The sequence below is a fragment of the Schistocerca piceifrons genome, chromosome 2 (genome assembly GCF_021461385.2).
Source record: "Schistocerca piceifrons isolate TAMUIC-IGC-003096 chromosome 2, iqSchPice1.1, whole genome shotgun sequence".
NCBI classification, from domain to species: Eukaryota; Metazoa; Arthropoda; class Insecta; order Orthoptera; family Acrididae; genus Schistocerca; species Schistocerca piceifrons.
Window position 1 is genome coordinate 1,021,044,191 of NC_060139.1, and position 24,184 is coordinate 1,021,068,374.

Below are 24,184 nucleotides of genomic sequence, written 5' to 3' on the forward strand. Positions count from 1 at the left end.
CCTCTGAACGCGTCCGCTTGCTTATCTTTGTGGCAATATGCCTGCCTCCCATGCAACGGGCCCGGGTTCTATTCCCGTCGAGGATGGGGATTTTCTCCGCTCGTAGACTGGGTGTTGTGTTGTCCTAATCGTCATTTCATTCTCATCGTCGGCAGACCAGTCACCCAACTTGGTGTCAACTGCAATAAGACTTGCAGTTGGCGGCCGAACCTCCCCGGATGGCGCCTTTCGGCTAACTATGACATACGCTCTTTTCATTTTTTCTTATGAAGGCGAAAATAGATTATTGCTGACTACCTTGTGTAGGGAGATATGATCATCGTAATAAAATGAGAGAAATCAGATCACCTACGGAAAGATTTAGATGTTAATTTTTTCCAAGCGCTGTTAGAGAGTGGAATGGTTCAAAACAACCCTCTGCGCGGCTCTTCAGTGTGGACTGAGACTAGACATGTAGATGCGGATGTAGCTTGCCATACCGCCCTGTTCCTCACACTGAGAGGTCCAGTATTCGTCTACATGCGTTCTCTGCAAGCTACCTACTGCGTGTGTATGTGGCGCAGGGTACTTCAGGGGCCGTCGTCAATACCGTCCGTCTTGGCTATGCTCTCTTTTTCTCGTAGTGGTCCTTTGCGATTCATGTGTGGCACGAAGTAATATTATGCCCGCCTCTTTTTCGAACTCAGAATAGCACCAGGAAACCTCTCTATAACACGTAATGCAAAACCGGCCATGAAGGATTGATTTTCGCCAAATTGAGTCAACCAGTACCTACATCTGCGTAGTACTAAACTCTCTACCGCTTACGCAAGTGTCGGTTCACCACTTACGTAGAGGCTGTGAACAAGTAGCAGAGTGACGACGTATGGCGAAAGTATAGTCCGCTCACAACGACCCGAAAGAATTCGTAGGGCGAAGTGGGGAACGGAGAAAGCAAGCTCCACCCACTGATTTCCAGCACGTTTGAAGCCGAGGTTGGACAGGCAGTGCGGGGGAATAACCCGCGCTACAATCGCGCAGTGCTGACATTATGCATGTGCTGACAGGTTTGGCGCCTCGTAACGCCTGCAGTACACATGGCTACTGTATTTTAGCTCGCCAATGTTGGCACCATCTGGGCTCAAGAGTATTAGCGGACTGACATCAACTGAGTTCTACCGACTTCTGGCTTCCCAGAATTCGGCTGTCATGGTTAAAATCATTGAGAACAAATAACAGTGGTAGAAAGAGCGACTGACTTACCCTCGCTGTGCGGTACAACCGCGGCGGCCGCAAGGGCTGCCAACAGTGACAGGACGACAACGGTCGCAGTCCTCATGTTGCTCGCAGAGGATGTACGAATTGTGTGCCGGCTGGCGGGCTTCTTATAGCGGATGAGGTGTGCGATTAGCTGGCGTATCTGCGCACTTGGTGGGGGAGGCAGCGACCCCGCGACCTGCAAACGGTAAAACTCCCGGAGATGCGGCTTATGTAACAACCGACATTACAGTTCCCTGCCCCCTGCTATCGCTTTTGGTAGCCCAGTGGTCAGGGCACAGACTGGCTACACAGAGGTGCGGGGTTAAAATACCAACACGATCATCCAGTTCCTATCTCACAGACTTTAACGGTGTTACAGTAGAATCCTGACGCAAAGACAAGCAGAATTGTTTCTCTTTGCATTCAATTCTAGTGTTATAATAATTATCATAATACATAAGACATTGTTAATGACGGTTTTCAAAGAATTCTTGAGTGATTCTCTAAAAATGTAGTGACTCTTAATTTTGAGCAAACGCTCTATATTCTGTTTTTACAACAAATAAAATCATACTGTCTAAAGATGCAGCACTTGGACATGAGTGTGACAACAAGGCAGACTGCTTTAAAAGTTTATGTGAACATGTCGATGAAAATTACAACTGTAAAAAGAATATTACTCAACTGCTCAAACAATTAAGCTCAGCTATTTTTGCTCTTCGTAGATTTGCTTACTCTCAACAATTTTTAAGGAGAAGAAAGGACTATCGTAAAATATCGGCACTAAAAATCGACCCCTCGCGAAAATTTTGGCTGCAATTTTGATAGTAGGCAGTTATGATCTGAAAATACTTTCGCGCTGACCAGTTTGTCGCTCGGTCCGACTCACTGCAGCCGCTGAACTCCGAAGCATACAACATTGTGCGGCAGAGTGACAACCATGGCCCTCCTCTTCGCGGGAAGTTGACGGCGAGGGAAGACGAGAGGAGAGCAGGGCACGTTTGTCTCGCGAGTTTCGAAATTTGCTCAAGAACACGTTTTATGTAATAATGATTGTGTAATATGTCTCCTTCACGCGTTCGGAAATACCCGTTACAAACGTGAATGATTCTAATGGCTCTGAGCACTATGGGACTTAGCTTCTGAATTCATCAGTCCCTTAGAACTACTTAAACCTAACTAACATAAGGACATCACACACATCCATGCCCGAGGTAGGATTCGAACCTGCAACCGTAGCGGTCACGCTGTTCCAGACTGTAGCGCCTATAACCGCGTGGCCACTCCGGCCGACAAACGTGAATGAGTACATAATATTTTGAATAGGAAAGCATGCCGGGAAACGTACCATACCCCTGCTACAGTGGTTTGTAAACATGTTTGCTAGGTAGCCGCAACAGGATAGTCGTGATGTGGCCGGGGTGTGGGGGGGGGGGGGGAGGGGGGGGATGGAATTGTTTAAGTCGAATCAACTGATGTTATCTGACGTCTCTCCTATCTCTCTGACCTGGTTCTTGCTTCGTTCATGTGTCTGTGACTGTTAGAGCAACATGGTAGAGGACACGTTTGCGCAATACACTATAAGCCAAAACATTATGAGCACCTGCTTAATACCTTGTCTGTCCATCTTTGGAACGAAATATATAATTGATTGTGCGTATCAGGGATCCGACGGTTTGGTGGTAGTTTTGTGGAGGTATCTGGCATTAGATATACCGCGTGATCAAAAAGTCGGTATAAATTTGAAAACTGAATATATCACGGAATAATGTAGATAGAGAGGTACAAATTGACACACATGCTTGGAATGACACGGGGTTTTATTAGAACCGAAAAAAAGTTAAAAAAATGTCTGACAGATGGCGCTTCATCTGATCAGAATAGCAATAATTAGCATACCAGCCAGCCGGGGTGGCCGAGCGGTTCTAGAAGCTACAGTCTGGAACCGCGCGACCGCTACGGTCGCAGGTTCGAATCCTGCCTCGGGCATGTATGTGTGTGATGTTCTTAGGTTAGCTAAGTAGTTCTAAGTTCTACGGGACTGATGACCTTAGAAGTTAAGTCCCATAGTGCTCAGAGCCATTTGAACCATTTGAATTAGCATGACAAAGTAACACAAAGCAAAGGTGATGTTCTTTACAGGAAATGCTCAATATGTCCACCATCATTCCTCAACAATAGCGGTAGTCGAGGAATAATGTTGTGAACAGCCCTGTAAAGCATGTCTGGAGTTATGGTGAGGCATTGGCGTCGGATGTTGTCTTTCAGCATCCCAAGAGATGTCGGTCGATCACGATACACTTGCGACTTCAGGTAACCCCAAAGCCAATAATCGCACGGACTGAGGTCTGGGGACCTGGGAGGCCAAGCACGACGAAAGTGGCGGCTGCGCACATGATCATCACCAAACGACGCGCGCCTGAGATCTTTCACGCGTCTAGCAATATGGGGTGGAGCGCCATCCTGCATAAACATCGTACGTTCCAGCAGGTGTTTATCAGCCATGATGGGGATGATGAGATTCTGTAACACGATTGTCATGCGCAGTCACTGACGATTTGCTGTCCAGCGCCATTTGTCGAACTTTTTTTTTTTTTTTTTTTTTTTTAATAAAAACCCATGTCGTTCCAAGCACGTGTGTCAATTTTTACCTCTCTATCTACATTATTCCGTGGTTTATTAAGTTTTCAAATTTATACTGACTTTTTGATCACCCGGTAATTCGCTTAAATAACAGGCTGCTGATTTGCATACGATGCGATGGCGCCCGGCATGGGATTTACGTCGGGCGAATTTGGTCACCCAGACACCAACGTGAGTTCACTATAATGCTCCTCAAACCACTGTAGCGCCGTTCTGGCTCCGGGACATGAACAACTGTACTGCTGACATGACATAGCCGTCGCGGAAGACATCACTCATGAACGGTTGCAGGTGGTGCTCAGTTGTCAGCGTATCTTCGATTACTACCACAGGTCGCATGCAAGTGCAGGAGAGTGTCTCCCTTTGCATTATATTTCTCCCTTCAACCTGCGTCTGTGGCGCGCTGCACTTTTCGAGCCGCCGTTCACCTCGATAACTGGGTTCACGGAGACGACCTTTTTTTTTGGTCGTCAGTCTACTGACTGGTTTGATGCGGCCCGTCACGAATTCCTTTTGCTGTCCTAACCTCTTCATCTCAGAGTAGCACTTGCAACCTACGTCCTCAATTATTTGCTTGACCTATTCCAATCTCTGGCTTCCTCTACAGTTTTTGACCTCTACAGCTCCCTCTAGTACCATGGAAGTCATTCCCTCATGTCTTAGCAGATGTCCTATCATCCTGTCCCTTCTCCTTATCAGTGTTTTCCACATATTCCTTTCCTCTCCGATTCTCATTCCTTACCTTATCAGTCCACCTAATTTTCAACATTCGTCTATAGCACCACATCTCAAATGCTTCGATCCTCTTCTGTTCCGGTTTTCCCACGGTCCAAGTTTCACTACCATACAATGCTGTACTTCAGACGTACATCCTCAGAAATTTCTTCCTCAAATTAAGGCCGGTATTTGATATTAGTAGACTTCTTTTGGCCAGAAATGCCTTTTTTGCCATAGCGAGTCTGCTTTTGATGTCCTCCTTGCTCCGTCCGTCATTGGTTATTTTACTGCCTAGGTAGCAGAATTCCTTAACTTCATTGACTTCGTGACCATCAATCCTGATGTTAAGTTTCTCGCTGTTCTCATTTCTACTACTTCTCGTTACCTTCGCCTTTCTCCGATTTACTCTCAAACCATACTGTGTACTCATTAGACTGTTCATTCCGTTCAGCAGATCATTTAATTCTTCTTCACTTTCACTCAGTATAGCAATGTCATCAGCGAATCGTATCATTGATATCCTTTCACCTTGTATTTTAATTCCACTCCTGAACCTTTGTTTTACTTCCATCATTGCTTCCTCGATGTACAGATTGAAGAGTAGGGGCGAAAGGCTACAGCCTTGTCTTACACCCTTCTTAATACGAGCACTTCGTTCCTGATCGTCCACTCTTATAATTCCCTCTTGCTTGTTGTACATATTGTATATGACCCGTCTCTCCCTATAGCTTACCCCTACTTTTTTCAGAATCTCGAACAGCTTGCACCATTTTATATTGTCGAACGCTTTTTCCAGGTCGACGAATCCTATGAAAGTGTCTTGATTTTTCTTTAGCCTTGCTTCCATTATTACCCGTAACGTCAGAATTGCCTCTCCCGTCCCTTTACTTTTCCTAAAGCCAAACTGATCGTCACCTAGCGCATTCTCAATTTTCTTTTCCATTCTTCTGTGTATTATTCTTGTAAGCAGCTTCGATGCATGAGCTGTTAAGCTGATTGTGCGATAATTCTCGCACTTGTCAGCTCTTGCCGTCTTCGGAATTGTGTGGATGATGCTTTTCCGAAAGTCAGATCGTATATCGCCAGACCATCGACCTAATGTAGCAAAAATGTGATTCACCCGAAGAGCCGACACGTTAATTGATCGACGCTCGAGCACCGATGTTCCCGTGCCCACTGCATATGTAACTGCCGATGTTGCGTCAGCATGTGAACGCATAGGGGTGGTCTGCTGCGGAGCTCCATGTTCAACAATGTACGATGGACGGTGTGCTCCGAAACACTTGTGCGTGTACCAGCACTGCGCTTTTTCAGCAGAGATACCGCAGATCACCATCTATCCTACTCTGCAGAGCAGGCAAGCCTCCGAACCCCACATTCTGTGAAGAGCCATGGCCATCCAACCATTTGTCGCCTAGTGGTAGTTTCACTGTCATTCTATCTCTTTTCATAGATGCTCAGAACAGGAGCACGTGAACATTCGATCAGCTTCACTCGTTCACAGGCTCAGCGTAATAATAAACTGTCCTTTGTCAAAGTCTCTTATGTCAATGGATTTTTCCCATTTGCAGCCCATATGTTCGCTAGGGTTATCCCCCGTCAGTGTCTGCTCCGCTTAAGTACTTTGGTTTCCGCGTCACCTGCCCGCAACGGCACCTGATGGCATCCAACGTCGCGGAGTGCAGTGGTCATAATATTATGGCAAATCAGTGTAAGTTTTTTTCTTGAAATAAGCCAGAATTTTGTATTCAGATAAGGCTTCGCCTGTGTTTTCCTATATTTCCGCTTGGTTATGCGAGGGTAAGTCAATTATTATCCGCAAAGTAGTTATAAAGTTTTATTGTAATCAAATAGGAAACTTACAATAGCATCATTTTTCGACATAGTCTCCTTGCGTTTCAACGCACTTCGTCCATCGCAGGAGAAGCTTCCTGATGCTCTCATAAAAGAAGGTTCTTGGTTGAGCTACGAACCAGGTATGCACCGCTTCCTTGAGTGCTTTGTCGGAGGCAAATCGACGGCTCCGTAATGCCTGTTTGAGTGGCTCAAACAAGTGATAGTCAGAAGGGGCAAGATCGGGACTACATGAAGGATGATCCAGTACCTAAAATTTGAGTTTGTGAAGCGTTTCAGCAGTGTGGGCAGCAATATGCGGACGGGCATTGTCGCGCAACAACACAACACTTTTTGACAGCAATCCTCGACGTTTGCTTCGAATTGCAGGCTTTAGCCTGGCAGTAAGCATCTCACTGTAACGTACACTGTTTATTGTTGTACTCCTTTCCACAAAATGTTCCAGTACTGGACCTTGCGCGTCCCAAAAAACTGTAAGCATCAGTTTTCCTGCTGACTGTGGGTCTTGAACTTTTTCTTGCACGGCGAATTTGGATGTTTCCATTCCATACTCTGCCGTTTACTCTCCGGCTCGTAATGGTGGATGCATGTTCCGTCACCAGTAATGAACCTGTCTAAGAAGTTGTCCCCTTCGTTACCGTAGCGATCCAAATGTTTTTTGCAGATGTCGAATTGAGTTTGTTTTATGCAACTGTGTGATTTGTTTTGGGACCCATCTTGCACAAACTTTATGAAGCCCAAGTCTGTTGTAGATGATTTCGTAGGCAGAACCGTGACTAATTTACAGAAGATGTGCCACTTCGTCAGTAGTTAATCGTCTGTCCAATAGAATCATTTCACGTGAACGCTCAGTGGTTTCTTCGTTTGTGTCGGTAAACGGTCGTCCGGCTCCTTCATCGTGCGTAACACTTGTGCGACCATTTCGGAATATTTCTATCCATTCGTAGACACTCCGTTATGGCAAATCACTGTTTCCGTATTGTATCGAAAGTATCCATGAATTTCGGCCCTGATATGCCTTCCGACCACAAAGAACGGATCGTTGAACGTTGCTCTTCTTTGGTGCAAATTGCGGAGCAGCCATGATTAACAGCAAGGCAGAGCTAATGAAACTAACCTAGCAGCTTGAAAATTGCAAAGATATAACAACAAATAAACAAAGCTTGCGTCATCGACGTAAAACGACAGTACTACCAAAATAAACAACAATGTAACTGAATTGCGGATAAACCCGACCAATGATAGTAAAAGTAAATCTAGAGGGCGGGACGTGGTAAGTACAGCGAAACCTGTGCCCGGGCGTTCTGAATGCTTTCGACCGTTCATGCAATACGATGTTCGACGAAGGTTTTGTGAAATCGATTAGTACAAGATTCTGTTTGGTACGGCAACCGGTCTGCAAGGCTCCATACGAGTATTTATGATCGTATTCGAGACACCTCGGAGGAGGTCAACGTGTCACTACTGTTGGCGTAGTAAAGTGTGCGTCCAAATGTGTCATCCCACGATTAGTAAAGGACCGCTGAAGGTGGAAATGCTATGCCAAAGCATGCTGGTGGTCACTGATGGACCAACACAACGCAAGATGATCGATTCGTAGCTCTAACTGAGAAAAGGAACAATCTCACTCCTAGGCAAATCGCTGCAGACCTTGCAACCGCTAATTGTACACGTGTTTCTGCCAGAACCTTTGCCCGGCGATTAAATCAGTCTGGTCTGTAAGCTCGGGAGCCTGTTAAATGCATCCAACTTCAACAGCACCATCGTCAAGAAAGAGTTCGTTGGTGTAGGGAGAATGTTGGTTGGGTTGGGGTCGGCAGTAGCGGTCCGGACTGACTTCTCCGACGAATTCCGCTTCACTGTAGCAAGTGGTTCTGGCCACCAGGTTGTGTGGAGAGAGGGGGGAACACGTTACACAATACAGAATGTTCATAAAGTCATCGGCATGGCCTGGGCGTCATGGTGTGGAAGGAATTACACTCAGTTGCCGAACATTACTGCCTGTCTTTGCACTGCGTAACTTAAAGGACAGTGGTATTGCAGGGAGATTGTTCTGTAACATGTCCGTCTCTTTAGGGGTGTGGTAGGAGCCGAGCTTCTCTTTACGTATGACGATGCCTGCCCACATAGGACCACTGAGGTGTCGGACACACTGGAAAGTGAAGATATCGAGCGTGTTGAATGACATGGGTACCCTTCGGAGCTAAACTGCAGAGAGCAAACTTGGGATACTCTTGGCAGACGTGTTTCTCAACGAACTCCCTCCCGTCGAACCGTGGAAGAACTGAAAACAGGTTTGAGAGAGGAACGGGACACTGTCTCCATAGACTCCTCAACAGTTGGTTGCCAGTATCGACAAAAGGTGCAAAATGTCCATTAATAGCCGAGGAGGGCATATTCCTTACTATTCGTCCGATGTCGACCTCTATGTTGGGAGGCCGACCTGTGTCAAATACATACATTATTTATGTCTGTTATCCTGCTTTCTCACCTTGTCAAATCTGTACCATTTTTGGTTATTAGTGCACCACTCCATCTCTGTTAGATGTGTACTGTGTTTCATGTCGTCCACCATGGCCTTTGATTACTCCCATCTAACAATGTCTCCGTTTCTCCGTTCCGTAGTAATTGTGAGGCAGTTTCTGGGCATTTATTGTACTACATTTTTCGCTTTTAAAAATAGTTTATATGGTCGACAGGAAGTTAGTGTGGGCGATATTAGAAAGCAAACGCTGGCATTCGCCTGTGATTTGTATGGTTTACAATCATCGCGTGAAAAAGGTTTAAAAATGGATTGCCGAAAGGTTATATTCGAGACATATGGATTTGATTCGGAATAGTGAACATTCCTTGAGAATCTTCAGGGTTTGATGTGATAGGAATAGGGCACTCTTGATTCTAGGTATATTAATTCGTAACACCTGAAAATGATGGACCTAAGACTGTTATGGTTCAAATCAAATGGCTCCAAGCACTGTGGGTCTCAACATCTGAGGCCATTAGTCTCCTAGACTTAGAATTACTTAAACCTAACTAACCTAGGGACATCACACAAATCCTTGCCCGAAGCAGGATTCGAACCTGCGACAGTAGCAGCAGCGCGGTTACAGACTGAAGCCCCTGGAACTACTGGGCCACAGTGGCCGGCCACAGTTATCGTATTTGATATGTGTCTTGACAACTACAAGAAGATATGCATTTCGTTTTATTGCTATAAAACGTGGTCAGTGGCCTTTAGTGATATGTAATTAAATTTGGCTTGCTTTCTAGATCTAAAAGCAGTTCGTTAGAAAAGATGTTGGTTTTTACTTACAATATTTTAATATTCGATTTTCGCTCACATCAGGGAACTCCATCTGCTTTCTAAAGTACAGTAACTGATGAGAAACATGACGTGTTTCACACAAGATGGAAAACAACAGTTCCAAATGAGGGAACGCCTCAAAAAAGTGCAGGAAAGTCGCGTTTCGCGATGCGAGCAATCTCGGGGCCGCGCTGCTGCTACGGTTGCAGGTTCGAATCCTGCCTCCGTCATGGCTGTGTGTGACGTCCTTAGGTTAGTTAGGTTTAAGTAGTTCTAAGTCTAGGGGACTGATGACCTCAGATATTAAAAGTTCCATAGTGCTTAGAGCCATCTGAACTAAACTTTGAACATAAAAAACACAAGTAAAATCAACGTCTTTTGGAACGAACTGTTCTTAAATCTAGATAGCAAGCGAAATTGTGAATATGTTACATTGCAGACCGCTGATGATGATTTACTTCAGTGAAACGAAACGCATTTGCTGACAAAAATACGCACTTCCTTGTAGTTGCAAAGATTGATTTAAAAAACCTTCAAGAACCGTATAGGAGTTACGGACAATATGTCAACGCAAACGAAGAATATCTTTTCTGAAACTTCATTTCAGAATTTGTAGCTTATACTTTGTTCCACTTTGGCCCACAATTGGAATACTGTGTAGAAATGTTTTAATCATCTCCTTGTACACTTTGTTTTTTTTTTTTTAATTTTTCTTCTTGTAATGTGTTCATGTGTCAGTTTCCATAAGTAAGATGTTTTTCGTTACAGTTGTATAAGCTTTTCGATGTGAGCATTTATCCATTATTTCATTATACGAGTGGCAACTAAAAGGCGCTGTACGTGGAAACCACGGGAAAAGTCGTGGACTTTACGAACGTGTGTAGCCGGCTGCAGTGGCGGGATCGGCAGTTCAGAGAACTGATGATAACGAACGGTCTGAAGGTCAGCGTGCCTCAACTCACGGCCAGACGGGGCCTGCGTGTTTTGCAGAATTCGTAGCAGATATCCATGTCCCGCCGCTTAGGACAGCTCGTCTGTCTACAGTTGTTATATAATCCACCTCACTTTGCCCTTGGTCAGTATTGGAGGTATCGAAGGCTCTTTGTTTAAATCATTCTGTCCGTCTTCGTTTCTACTCGCAGAAATTTTCCTCATACATTTTTCAAAACCAGCAAACTTAGTCTTTTTTGCACAAATTTACCTCCTACGCTTTTGAGAAACAGCAGACTAGGTTGTTTTTTTTATTTTGAAGAAAATAAAAAAATTTGCCAAAATTATTGTTTAGTGACGCGTTTCGCCTTTTTAGGCGAACATCACGTAGAATGTGTCATTAAACAATAATTTTCGCAACCAAGACTGCCTTTCTTCAAAATACAGGGTGTTTCAAAAGGGATTTACAGCTTTAAAAATTCATATAAATTTATTAAAAGAAGACAAAGAGCTGGATTTAATGTTATTTTGTAGGGAAAGACATCAAGTTTTCTTACCTTAAGCTAAAGATAATGTATGTTGCATCCGTTGGTTAGCATGCACACATCCCATCGAAAGTCAATTCAAAATGGCTCTGAGCACTATGGGACTTAATACCTGTGGTCATCAGTCCCCTAGAACTTAGAACTACTTAAACCTAACTAACCTAAGGACATCACACACATCCATGCCCGAGGCAGGATTCGAACCTGCGACCGTAGCAGTCGCGCGGTTCCGGACCGAGCGCCTAGAACAGCTAGACCACCGCGGCCGGCGGAAGTCAATTTCTTCCCAAACTCGCTGTAGCATTGCAGGTGTAATTTGCTCAATGGCGGCGTTAATTCTTGCTCTAAGGTCAGACAGAGAAGCCGGCGGGTGGTACAAACATGATATCCTTGCTGAATCTCTATATAAAGAAAAGTCGTGTGGTGTCAGGTCTGCGGAACGTGGGGGTCATGCTTTTGGAGCATCACGGCCAATCCACTGACCTTGAAAGCGGTCACTGAGAAAACCCGGACGTCCGCCAGGTAGTGGGGTGGTGGACCAACTTGAATGAAGTAAACATTTCGTTCTTGGTCATCCTCATCGATCAGTGATATAAAACTTTGTTGTAACATATCCAGGTACACTATCCCGTTGCTGGTTCTCTCACGGAAAAAAGGGAGCAGTACACTTTGCTGTTGTTCAATACATAAAAAACGTTCAGTTCAGGGCTATCACAAACACGTCGCTATATTTAATGTGGATTTTCACTGCCCCAAATCCAACAGTTATGTGTGTTAACCTTACCACTTAAGTGAAAAGTCGACACGTCACAAAAAATGATTTTGCCCAAGAAATGTTCATCCTCATGCAATAGATTTAACATATCCACACATAAGTTCTTGCGAGCAATTTTATCAGTGTCTTTTGTTGCTTGTACGATCGTCAATATGTACGGTTTCAAATGCAAATGGTTTCTCAACACACATCATACAGTCGTATGTGGGATTTGCAGTTTGCGAGATGCACGCCGACTCGTTTTTGTAGGGCTGTTGACAAAACGTTGTCTCACTCGCTCAACGTCGTCGTCAGATGTGCTTGGGCGACGTGATGATTTCCCATGTCTTAACGAGCACCCCGTTTCTACTGAACACTTATGACACTTATAAATTGTAGGCCTACTAGGAGGATATTTAGCGTACTTGGTACGGAAATTACGCTAGCACACTCGGGTCCAGTGAAGGCAGCCATCTTTAACGCAGCTGCCGCTCGGGCTCCTTATGGAGCGATTCGGCACTAGAAAACCACACGAGAAGGATCTTGATATATTTCCCTACACTACAATCACCTCTGCAGGTACTATGTATTTATTTATATGGATTTTCCAAGTTGTGAAGTCCTTTTTGAAACACCCTGTAATATTTATGCGGTTGCTGTACCAGCCAGCCTGAAGGGTTGCGAAAATTTTTAAGCTCACCTATGTCTGTCTGTTATCGTTCTATTGTTTCAGAAAGTGAACCCGCACGTGGTTCTATTGGATGTACGACTGATCGCCCATAACTTAATCCTGAACGAACTCTACAACGGACTTTTCCGAGATGATTATTGTATACTGTCCACACGTGATTTTAATGTCACTTCATCTCATTTACCGTCTGGTGTCTCTACGAGGCAGTTCACATAGTGCTCAGAGCCCTTTGAACCATTTTTTTTTCCTTTTTGGGCTTGTCTAGTAAGCAATTCTGCCGCTAGGCCTATATATCACAACTCTTTGCCAGTTCAGTGCCGATTGTGTTGTCGAACCTGGCTTGTTCTGTTCATCTGCAGTAATTGTTTTTGCTACCACTGTTTTGTTCTTGTTTCAAAATAGTTCAAATGGCTCTGAGCACTATGCGACCTAACTTCTGAGGTCATCAGTCGCCTAGAACTTATAACTAATTAAACCTAACTAACTTAAGGACATCACACACATCCATGCCTGAACACGGATTCGAGCCTGCGACCGTAACGCTCGCTCAGCTCCAGACTGTAGCGCCTAGAACCACGCGGCCTATTCCTGTTTCGTTTTTCATGATGGATAATTTAAGAGACCTCCCCCCATGAACCATGGACCTTGCCGTTGGTGGGGAGGCTTGCGTGTCTCAGCGATACAGATAGCTGTACCGTAGGTGCAACCACAACGGAGAGGTATCTGTTGAGAGGCCAGACAAACGTGTGGTTCCTGAAGAGGGGCAGCAGCCTTTTCAGTAGTTGCAAGGGCAACAGTCTGGATGATTGACTGATCTGGCCTTGTAACAATAACCAAAACGGCCTTTCTGTGCTGGTACAGCGAACGGCTGAAAGCAAGGGGAAACTACGGCCGTAATTTTTCCCGAGGGCATGCAGCTTTACTGTATGATTAAATGCTGATAGCGTCCTCTTGGGTAAATTAAATAGGATCGGTTGGTAGGACATGTTCGGAGGCATCAAGGGATCACTAATTTAGTATTGGAGGGCAGCGTGGAGGGTAAAAATCGGAGAGGGAGACCAAGAGATGAATACACTAAGCAGATTCAGAAGGATGTAGGTTGCAGTAGGTACTGGGAGATGAAGAAGCTGGCACAGGATAGAGTAGCATGGAGAGCTGCATCAAACCAGTCTCAGGACTGAAGACGACAACAACAACAATTCAAGAGAACAACGTGCTGCTGTGAAATTTTGCTTTCCAACCGGCAAAAATGCTGCCAAAACTGGTTACATGTTGAAACCAGCTTACCAAGATGACGCTATGGGTAAAACTCAAGTGTACGTATGGTTTTCTCCATTTGAAAATAGTAGCATGTCGATTGATCACAAACCTCATTCTGGATGTCCATCAACTGCCCGCATCGACGAAAATATTGAAAAGATCCGTGAGCTTGTGCTCACAGACCGTTTACAGACAAATGATTGACTGTCAGAGATAAGTTGGAGTTCTTGTTCAGCGAATTTTAACTGATGATTTGGGAATGAAAAGGGTTGCTGCTAAGTTTGTTCCTTGGGCTCTATCAAAAGGAACGTTGAGTTGAAACATGTCCCACTCTGAAACAACAGCTTAAAACTGATCGAGATTTTCTGTCAAAGGTCACTACTAGTAATGAGTCACGGTGCTATGGCTACGACTCAGAAAGGAACCAACAGATAAAGGCAATGAAAGACACCATAGTCACTCCGTCCAAAAAAATGTCGTTAAGTCAAATCAAACATCAAAACAACGCTGATTTGCCAAGGGCGTTGTTCATTCAGAGTTTGTTTCCTAGGTCAGACCGTCAACCAGACCTCTTATTTGTAAGTTTTAAGAAGATTGTGCAACAGTGTTCATCAAAAAAGACCCAATTCGTGGCACACAGAAGACTGGTTCTTCCGTCACAACAATGTACTTGCTCAAACAGCCACTTCTGTTAGACAGTTTTTGGCTAAAAGTGTCATGGTTCCGATGCACAACGTACCTTACTCGCGTGACCTGGCTCCGTGCGAATTTTTCTTATTTCCACGCATGAAAAGGGCCATGAAAGGACAGCAGTTTGACAACGTTGAAGAAGTCAAGAAAAGCAAACGGAGAAGGAACTGTCAGCCCTTTCTAAAGATGACTACAAAAAAATGTTTCGAACATTGGAAGCACTTTTAGGGTAAAAGTATTAGTTGTAATGGAGGGTCTTCTGAAGAGGATAAGGTTTCTTTGTAAACAATTTGAAACTATATAGCTTTTAAAAAATAATTCTCGCTTTTGGGTGCCCCCTTGTACATTGCTTGTGCTATTATATCCAGCCACGCTACTAACATGTTGCTGAGAGTTGTATAATGCTTCAGTATTCCGCATTGGTAAGAGGGTTGCCCAGAAAGTAATGCACCATAGTTTTTTTTCTTCAACAATTGTTTCTTGAACATAATGAGAATTACACACACGAAAAAATGGCGTTGTATCTACACACCCTATTTTTCCACGTAATCTCCATCGCGTTATATGGTCTTTCTCCAGCGCGAAACAAGAGCGCGTATGCCCTGTTGGCACCAATCCTTGTCATGGTGGAGGAGCCAGTGCTATGCTGTATGAATCACCGCCTCATCGCCTTCAGGTGTGACAGCCGTGGATGGTCTCTCCTACCGCAGCAAATCGTTGAGTTCCGCCGAACCGCCTTCTGATGACCTCGCCCTCCGTGCTCGGCGACTAACTGTACTTCTGTCGACTGCAGATGCTCCATAGACTTTGCACAAGCGTTTGTGAATATTTCCCAAGTTTCTTCCTCTGCAATGATAAATTAAATGATGGCACGTTGCTTGTAACGTACATCGCCTACAGACACCATTTTGAAACTGTTCTGCAGCTACGCTACCTGTCGGAAGTGTCGGAAACTTGGCGCGCTCACTTAGGAGACTTCAAATAACACATATGTAACGTTTCGCATTCGTAGCACTGTTTTCGGCTGAGAAAAAAAATGTCGTGCATTACTTTCTGGGCAACACTCGTATATCATTCTGACTATTTTCATATGCGCCTAAAAGCGTACATGCACATTCGTTTAAAATATTTTGGACATCACTACTGTGTTCAGGCCAGTTACCTACCGCCTTGAGACCATTAACAGAAACTGAATGACTTTCATCCTAAGTGGCACCGTTTGCTAACTGTTCTCCGTGTATTCCTACTCCGAGATCAGGAAATAAAATTTTACGTTTGGTTACGTTGAGTTGAAGACGGAATATTCGTCTGTGACAGCACTGTTTAACGTAGTCTGTTTCATTACACATGAAGCATGCTGGGTACTACTACATGTTTGTAACGTATGCCTGATTGTCATTCAAACTCACTGTGAACGTGATCAGTTTTTGAACTTCCATTTTGATAGGTCTTACTTGGGAAAGGGAACGAAAAAAATCCGCTCAGGTCTCGTTCCGAGTTGTACGAACGCTTCCACAAGTCTGCAGTTTGAAACTTATTGATGTGTTTAGAACTTCCCTGAAAATGTTTAAGACAGATACATTTGTCAAGTGGCCTTCGACTCGACTAACGATAAACTTAGTGATATAGCCTGTTGTTAAAATAGACTCTTAAGTCACCAGAACACTAAAGGATTACTCGGCCCAGTTCAGAGCAAAGTCTGAAATAGTAGACTGACTCGTTAGTATTAAATTGCACGCTGTGCGCTCGATATCTTGTTAGTTCATGCAGGTAGTTAGCCAGTTTTGAATTTCGAGAGCATTCGGCCTCTCGTTGTCCTTGGCGAATTCCAGTTTCACAGTGTTCTTCCGTAGGTAGGTTGCTGTTGTTCGACATAAAAGAGTGTAAAGACTCTCCGTATAATGCAGCTCTGTAACAGACGCTACGCGAAGACGACACAAATAGCGGGTAACTTGTAAACATTGGCTGCAGCGCACGTACGTGAATACCACGTGACCGACCGCTACGACCACCGTGGCGAAACTACAGGCTGTTCATAAATTATCTGTGCAACAACTCTAACAATCTTAAACCTACGCTAGATATTAACAAATGGTTTTCAGTATGTGATAAGATAACCCAAAAAGTTTCCTTGCCTTCCACGTGACGCAAAACTGATCTTGGTTGATTGGTTGCTTTGGGGGAGGGAGACCAAGCAGTGGCGTCATCTGTCCCATCAGATTAGCGCAGGATGGGGAAGGAAGTCGACCGTGCCGGCTCAAAGGGACAATCCCGGCATTTTGCCTGAAGCGATTTACGGAAATCACGGAAAACCTAAATCAGGATGGCAGGACGAGCGTTTGAACCGTCGTCCTCCCGAATCCGAGTCCAGCGTGTTAGCCACTGCACACGTCACTCGGTCTGAACTTAAAAACCTGATAAAATGTGGACGCCACAGGAGAAAGCTTATTGTGTGACGTAGTTCAAACAGACGACATCCGATACTAACCGACCAACCATACAGGCTTGGTATACGTCGTTTATGGAAAATGTGGGCGGTTCGCTCATCTGTTTCAGACGCCAATGTGGACAAGGTACGGCAGGCGTTAGCAAGGAGTCCGAAAAAAGTGGTGCGTGTGGGAATTAGATGGTCAACAGTGCACAATATGTTGCACAAAACGCTATGGCTATATCCCTACAAGGTGCAGCTGCTTCCCACATTAACCCTCGCAATATCGTGGAGGAGGGGTGGAGGGGGGGGTGGGCAAGGGGGGGGGGGGGAACTGTGTACCTACATTTTGAAAAAATCGTAATCTAGTCTGGTACTTTATGTTTCAAAATTAAAAAAAAATGTTTTTAATTATTCGTTATATCAGATTATGTAACAGTTTTAGATTTGTCAGTGAAACTTAATCCAAAAATTTGAGTTTTAGTTATAAATGCGACTTTTCGCAACAAATGTCATATTCATATTTTCAGGTTCATGGCCCCTCTTACATACGTACATAACTTTCAAAAGTATGTTGTGAATAAAAATCAACGCCAATATTAACACAATTTGAATTAAAAAAAAATTGTTGTGGTCCTAAAGCACCTCTCCACTTGGAATAAACATTACGGAAAATACGTTCGTATTAATAAGTTTGTGCTAAAAGATATTTTCAGATTTAGCACTCTACTTATACATCAATAACCATTTTAAAATTGCGTTGTTAATAAAAGATGAACACACTTAACGGAATTTGTATCTTGTTTTTAGCTTTTTTTGGCGGTGGGCACATGGTATCCCCGCCCCCCTCTCCCCATTGGTATTACTTGTTGCCGATAATGCGTTGGTATTGCTAGTGTTAAAGCCTACAGACAAACATCAGCACAGTTTCCGGTGGCTATGTTAGGCAACACTGATGCAAACAATGACTTTTTGGAAAAGATTTGTTTGTCCGATGAGGCAACATGTCATGTATCCCGCAAACTGATTGGTTATAACGTTAGTACATAGGATTTGCATGGTCCTCATCTTACAAGTGAAGTGGAAAGAGTCTCAAGGTCAGTTTCTGGTGCGGAGTGATGCACAATTGCATCATTGGTCCATTCTTTTTCATCGAGTCTGCCGTCATCGATGGTGTTTACCTGAACATGTTACAAGAATTTCTTCAGCCAGAATTGGAACCTGATGTCATATTCCACACTGGTCTCTAAAAGCCTGGCAATTTCTAAATGAAAAGTTCCCGGATAGATGGATTGGACGAGACGTTCCAATTCGATGACAGCCACGATACCCCGACTTCACACAACTACACTTCTTCCTGTAAATGCTGTGGTGCACCAGACCAAGTTTAGGGACTTACAGAACTTGAAGGCACGCACTTTCAATGTATTTGAACATGTCATCGTGGAGACCTTGAATCGAACATGGAGAGAATGTGCTTCCGACTACATATTGTTCGTGTCACTAAGGATGCACACGTTGATGTATATGAGTGAGGAAACCATTTGAATTTAAGTAGTATAGTTTTAAAGGAATTGTCTCAAGTTGTAAATATAATTTATGGGCACATCGTATTGCATTAGAGCTCTAGGACCGGCAGTCAGAAGGTAGATATGCCACTTAGCTATAGTAATTATAAGGTAACAGAATGTGATGGCTGGTGTTCATTTTCCTTGCGTTTCCATTTATTTCCTCTCAACACCAACAAATGTACGACTTACGTTACCCCAGCTACGTGTTAATACGGAAGAGTCACGGTCAATCGTTTGTAACAATTTTAATAACGTCAAGTTTTTTGTGAACGGTAGACTGTGATATCTTTTTCAGCAGAGTATAACGAACAGTAAACAGGTGGGTCAGGAACAGACGTTGTCCCAGCACAAAAGCAAGTTGTAACGTTACGTACTAATATCGGTTGCTAGCCTAATTAGGCATTCTCGTGTCAAGCAATATAATATAGGAGAAGGCAGTGCTAAGGCTAGCCTAGCCTTCCTTGTCACACACACACTTAACTCTTTCTTAATATCTGTTCACCCTACAACACAGTGATGTAACCTTGCAGATAACTGTACTAGTAACTTGGAAATGAGACAAATAAATGGCCAGCGAGACAGCAAACGGTAACAAATGCCTCTCGAAAACACGTACCTTAAATGTACTATATGCAGCAGTTTATAGAACCAATCATTAACAGACATGAAACTAATAGCAATACTAAAAAGGGATTTCAATCAGAGGGTCTATTAATGACCATGCTCTATAAAATCATTGCTTAGTACATGGTCTCTATGCCTGTGCAATAACTAACTTGCATTAGGAACCTAATATGGTAAATATTTCATTGTTAAAATCGGTTTGAAGCAGTTAAACAAAATGCAAATCGAACTACACTGGCTCTGAAGGAGCCTTTGCTTTGCTTCATTAACTAGCCTATAAAATTTTGTGATTCTGATCAAAGTACTTAAATGCAACAATTTATAATCTTTTTCACTTCAGATCAACTTTACTATTTTCTGGCAGCTTTCCAAGTAAGGAAAATTACTGCAGATTGATTTAATAATGCGCTGGAAGTGGAGTATTTCTCCAACTACAAAACTGAACTACAAACACTATAACTCCACACATTGGGCCGGCCAGGATTAGCCGGAGCTGCATATTTAAGTATTGATTGTTGTTAGATATTCTGTACATCAGCAAGTTAGCGTCTGCTTATCCCCCATAGAGTAAGATTTGAAAGAAAAACAATGCACGTTCACGTTTGGCGAAAGCCACTTTGCTAACAGTGTAATTAATGTAAGTGGCACAACAAAAGGTGTCCGTCGTGTCCGTTGTTCGGTTTCGTCACATATCGAATTTGCCCTGAACATTTCATGTCGACTTTCTGGTTTTTTTTTTTTTTTCATTTCTGCCAACGTCAGTGACCCAGCAGTTGTAGTGCCAAAATAGCGTGGTGGAGGTAAACGTTGCGGCCATTACGTCTGCATTAAGCCTCACACGTCTCCACCCACTGCAAAGACCAATCCTGTCATTCAGAATTTTGTTCGTCATTTTCAGTAACTGTTTTTCAAGATCGCCATAATGAAGAAGTAGCACACTGATTGCGTTAAAAATAATTTTTAACGCAACTTTTGTACTATTCCATTCACACCGTCACCCCCAGTACAATCAGACTTTTCTTTTGTTCCACCTAAACTTGCTTCACATATTCAGAGAAAAAGAGTGCACGTGATGAAAGCTCAACAAGCAGTAAGACTCTTCCACACAGTGAAAGTACAATTATGTTCTACTACAATTTCAAAAGAACAATTTGAAGTATTTACCCAAATTGTGATAAAATATAAAATAAAAATTTTGGCACTCGTTATTGCCATTTTGATGTCGACGTACCGGGAGAAGAAATAGTGCCGATATATATCGATATTTATTGGAAATATGTCAATATATCGGTTTTATCGTCAGCAACCCTATCTTGGAGTTCGTGTGGCGTCACTTTCACATGAACGTGAATTTAAGAGACCTTTCTGCTCTCTCAAGCACCATTGTTTACGCAGGTTAAATGTTCTGAACGGTAATAGCTGTTGAGGGAGCAGACAGACTGTATAGTACCAACTTACAGACAGTGAGTGTAAAAAAACAACTTCCTATAGTCCGATCCACGAACGATGGCGGTTCGCGCCTGTCGAGACGCGGACGGGGATTGTACAGTTGACGATTCCAAGCGACAGTTGCGGTACGCACTTGCTCATGCTTTACGCTTGACGAACGCGTATATCCTTCGACACGAAGCGTTGACTGATTTTTTTTCCACTTATTCGTACGTATTGCGTCTTCTATGGGAATACATTGCAGTAAAAGCATTTTGAATTTTATAATGAAACTAATGGAATAAAAGCCATTTACAAAAGCTTTATAAAACATATTAACGTGTGTAAAAGCAAATAAAGAGATATTGTGAAGAAAGCTTGAAAATTTGACAGTAAAAAAAATACTTAAAATCGTGCCATAAACGTCATGAGGCATTCTCTGGAATTACGTGCATTTGAGTGAAAAGGCAGCTTTGTATCAAAGAATTAAAAATTCGGACTAATATTCCTTTCATATTCCTGTTTATAACAAAAGCAGCCATTAGAATCTTTTAAAACTTATTTTCGTAAGTGTATTGTTGTGGGATGACAATATATGAATCAGAGAAAAAACAAAGGTATTTTCCATATCTGATATGCATCTGTCTGCCTGGTGGCATAATATCAAGTCGTTATTTTCTTAAGTATATTGTCGTGGAATGACAGTATGTGAATCACAGACAAAAATCTAAGGCATTATCCATATCTGATACAGATCTGAGTGCCCAGTGTGATAATATCAAATCGTCTACTAAAATGTAAAAATGTAAAGGCAGAACCATCATTCAATGGTTCTATTTTTACACATTAGTTTCAAAAAACTGACTGTGGCTCTCTTGTAGAAGCTGTACAGGGTGAACCTTAGTAAAACCGACAAACAATAGGGATGGGTTCCTGACTGGAAATGGAGGAGCCAAGTTCGTATGAACATGTGTCCGCAAATGTATAGTTGCCACGGTAGAGGGCGTTGATGAATGACAGTTCCTCTGATCACTTGTCATCTGTTCTTTGTCTGTTGCAGGCAGTGTGATTGGCGCAGCGTACTGAATCAGCAGAACTGTCCTGTATTCGTGTAACGAAAAAGTAGAGGGGGTGTTGCGTACGGCCAAGCAGACAGCAACGGTCGAGAGGCAGCAGGGCTATACCAAAACAAGTTCCCTTCAGACACTAACCACATCACATAACAATTCAAGCCCTTTTTGGGCGCTTGTATGATCGTGGGTCCTTTCAGACAGACGAACGTGCACGGAGGCGGCGGACTGTGCTTACACCAGATTTGAAGGACCAGGTTGTGCAGGATGTTGAGACGAACCCTAGTGCAAGTTCCAGGCAAGTGGCTCGCTAACATGGTGTAAGCCAAAGTCTTGCATAACAACCACCACCATCCCTATCATGGTGGTCACTTTGAACATCCGTTATAACGTGGTGTATTCCTGGACGAGTTGTTGTCTTTGCACGCACGCCGTCCGTTTAAGGACACATTTTCATAGGGCCTTTCTCCCTCTATTCCCAGTCAGAAATTCGTCCTTCAGTTTGTCGGTTTTATTAATGTTCACTTGTATTGTTATCATACAGACTAACGTAAAAACTAGTAATGATACCAGGCAACAATCATCTCGAAGACAAAAACAGAACTGAAATAAACACAAGCAGCGCCTTCGTATAGTTAGCTGCCGCTCTGTCGAACAAGGGACGGTCTACGCAGACGTTGTACATCCCCTTCTGCTTGTGAACTCGTGACCGGTATACATGCAAACACCACTGGAAAATGCAGAGAAACATCAGTAATTCATTATATACAACAACAAAAAATATATCGGGACTGACATCAGACTTTTACCAGACTCTACACTATGCTTCCCATTAACTCTTCTAAGTACTGGAAAGTATTTCATCGACTCACTGGCATTAACCCCAAACCGCACTACCTGCTCCTCCACAACAACCATCCCTTGCCTGACAATGTGAGCAAAGCTGACTACTTGGTATCCTATCTCTCCGACATCTTCTGCATACCTAATGACCCTCATTTTGATTACTCAGTGTTCCCTACCGTTCTCGAACGTACAAATATTGCTGTCCCATCTCTACCTCTCAGCTTCGAGTCCTTGGATGTAATCCTAAAAACAGAATTACATACAACAATCACAGCATACGACATCAAGCTGCATTACTTATCGACACCTTAAAGAATGCCCCCTCTCCTTTCTAGTCACCCTTGCAACGGTTCATACCACTACCCTCTCCACCGGTTATTATTCTCATTCATCTAAACCTCAAAACTCTCCTTTCTCTCAAACCACAGAAATCTTCTACAGATTCCTCCTCCTACCGCCCTCTTTGCCTCACCTCAGTGTTAAGGAAGGTCTTCTAATTCAGACCCACTCGACGCATCCACCAACACCAGAACCAACACCATCTCCTTCCCATTAACCAAAGTGGGTTCAGTCTCGATTTCTCCTCTGATGAGCAGTTCCTACACCTATCTTCCGTCCCACCAAATCAACTCCTGTAAATCCGCTATTTTTGTCTCACTCGACATAGAGAAAGCCTACGACAGCGTAAGGCATTCTGATCCCCATTTCAAACTCCAGACATACGCACATTCAGTTAATTATGTACACCTTATTGCATCCTTCCTATGTTATCACCCCTCCATTGTCACTATGAACAATACACATTTCCTTACCTTCCATGCTACTGCCAGAGTGCCCCAAAGCTCCGTCCTCCATCCTCTTAATTTATCTCCATTACACTGCTGATATACCCGAACCAACCGCACCAGTACACGTCCTTTGGTATCGCCTTCCTCGCCCTCTTCCCTAATATCCAGAAATCCCAACGATCCTTCCAAATTCACCTCAATCAGTTTACCTCCTGGTTAAGGGCTCCACAAGATCGACCTCTTTAAAACCTGGACAATAATCATAGTACGAACAACACACACCTTTCGTGCCCATGACTTCTACCACACCATTTAAGATCATCCTGTCCAGTTAACTAACACACTAAAATATTATAAATCTGACATAAAATCATAGAGGAGGCAGGCGAATTACGACAATAATCTGTAGTTCTGCATTCAAGTTGACTGGGTCGCAATGGTAAAAGTCAAACATAGGGCAAAGGACAACTTTATTGCTCATATGAAGCTTTTCGGAATTTATCCCTCATCAGGTATTAACATAAAACGCCATTTCTACGTGCGGCTACACGTAGATACGGCGTTAAAAATTGTGTGTGAAAGGAACTTTCTCAGACCACCTAGTAACTCAAATACCTTGGACTAACCCTCGACCGGAAGCTAAGGTGGAAACGCCACCTACTAAGTATCCAAAGGAATGAGCGTGATAGAGTAAAACTACTAAAATTACACACAGACCAAACAAGGGGATTACACCCCTTCGGCATTCTTCACATCTGAAAAATCCTGATCTGAGCCATTCTCTACTATGCAAATCTTACCT

At 43.4% G+C, this 24,184-nt stretch overlaps 1 protein-coding gene across 1 annotated transcript in view; it reads right to left on the reverse strand.

The window, feature by feature from the left end:
* Positions 1-24,184, reverse strand: part of LOC124777156 (hexamerin-like) — a 38,425-nt gene that overhangs the window by 7,921 nt on the left and 6,320 nt on the right. Inside the window, exon 2 of the mRNA XM_047252458.1 lies at positions 1,243-1,435. Within this exon, the coding sequence (XP_047108414.1) occupies positions 1,243-1,435 (193 nt within the window). The remainder of the gene's footprint in view (positions 1-1,242; positions 1,436-24,184) is intronic.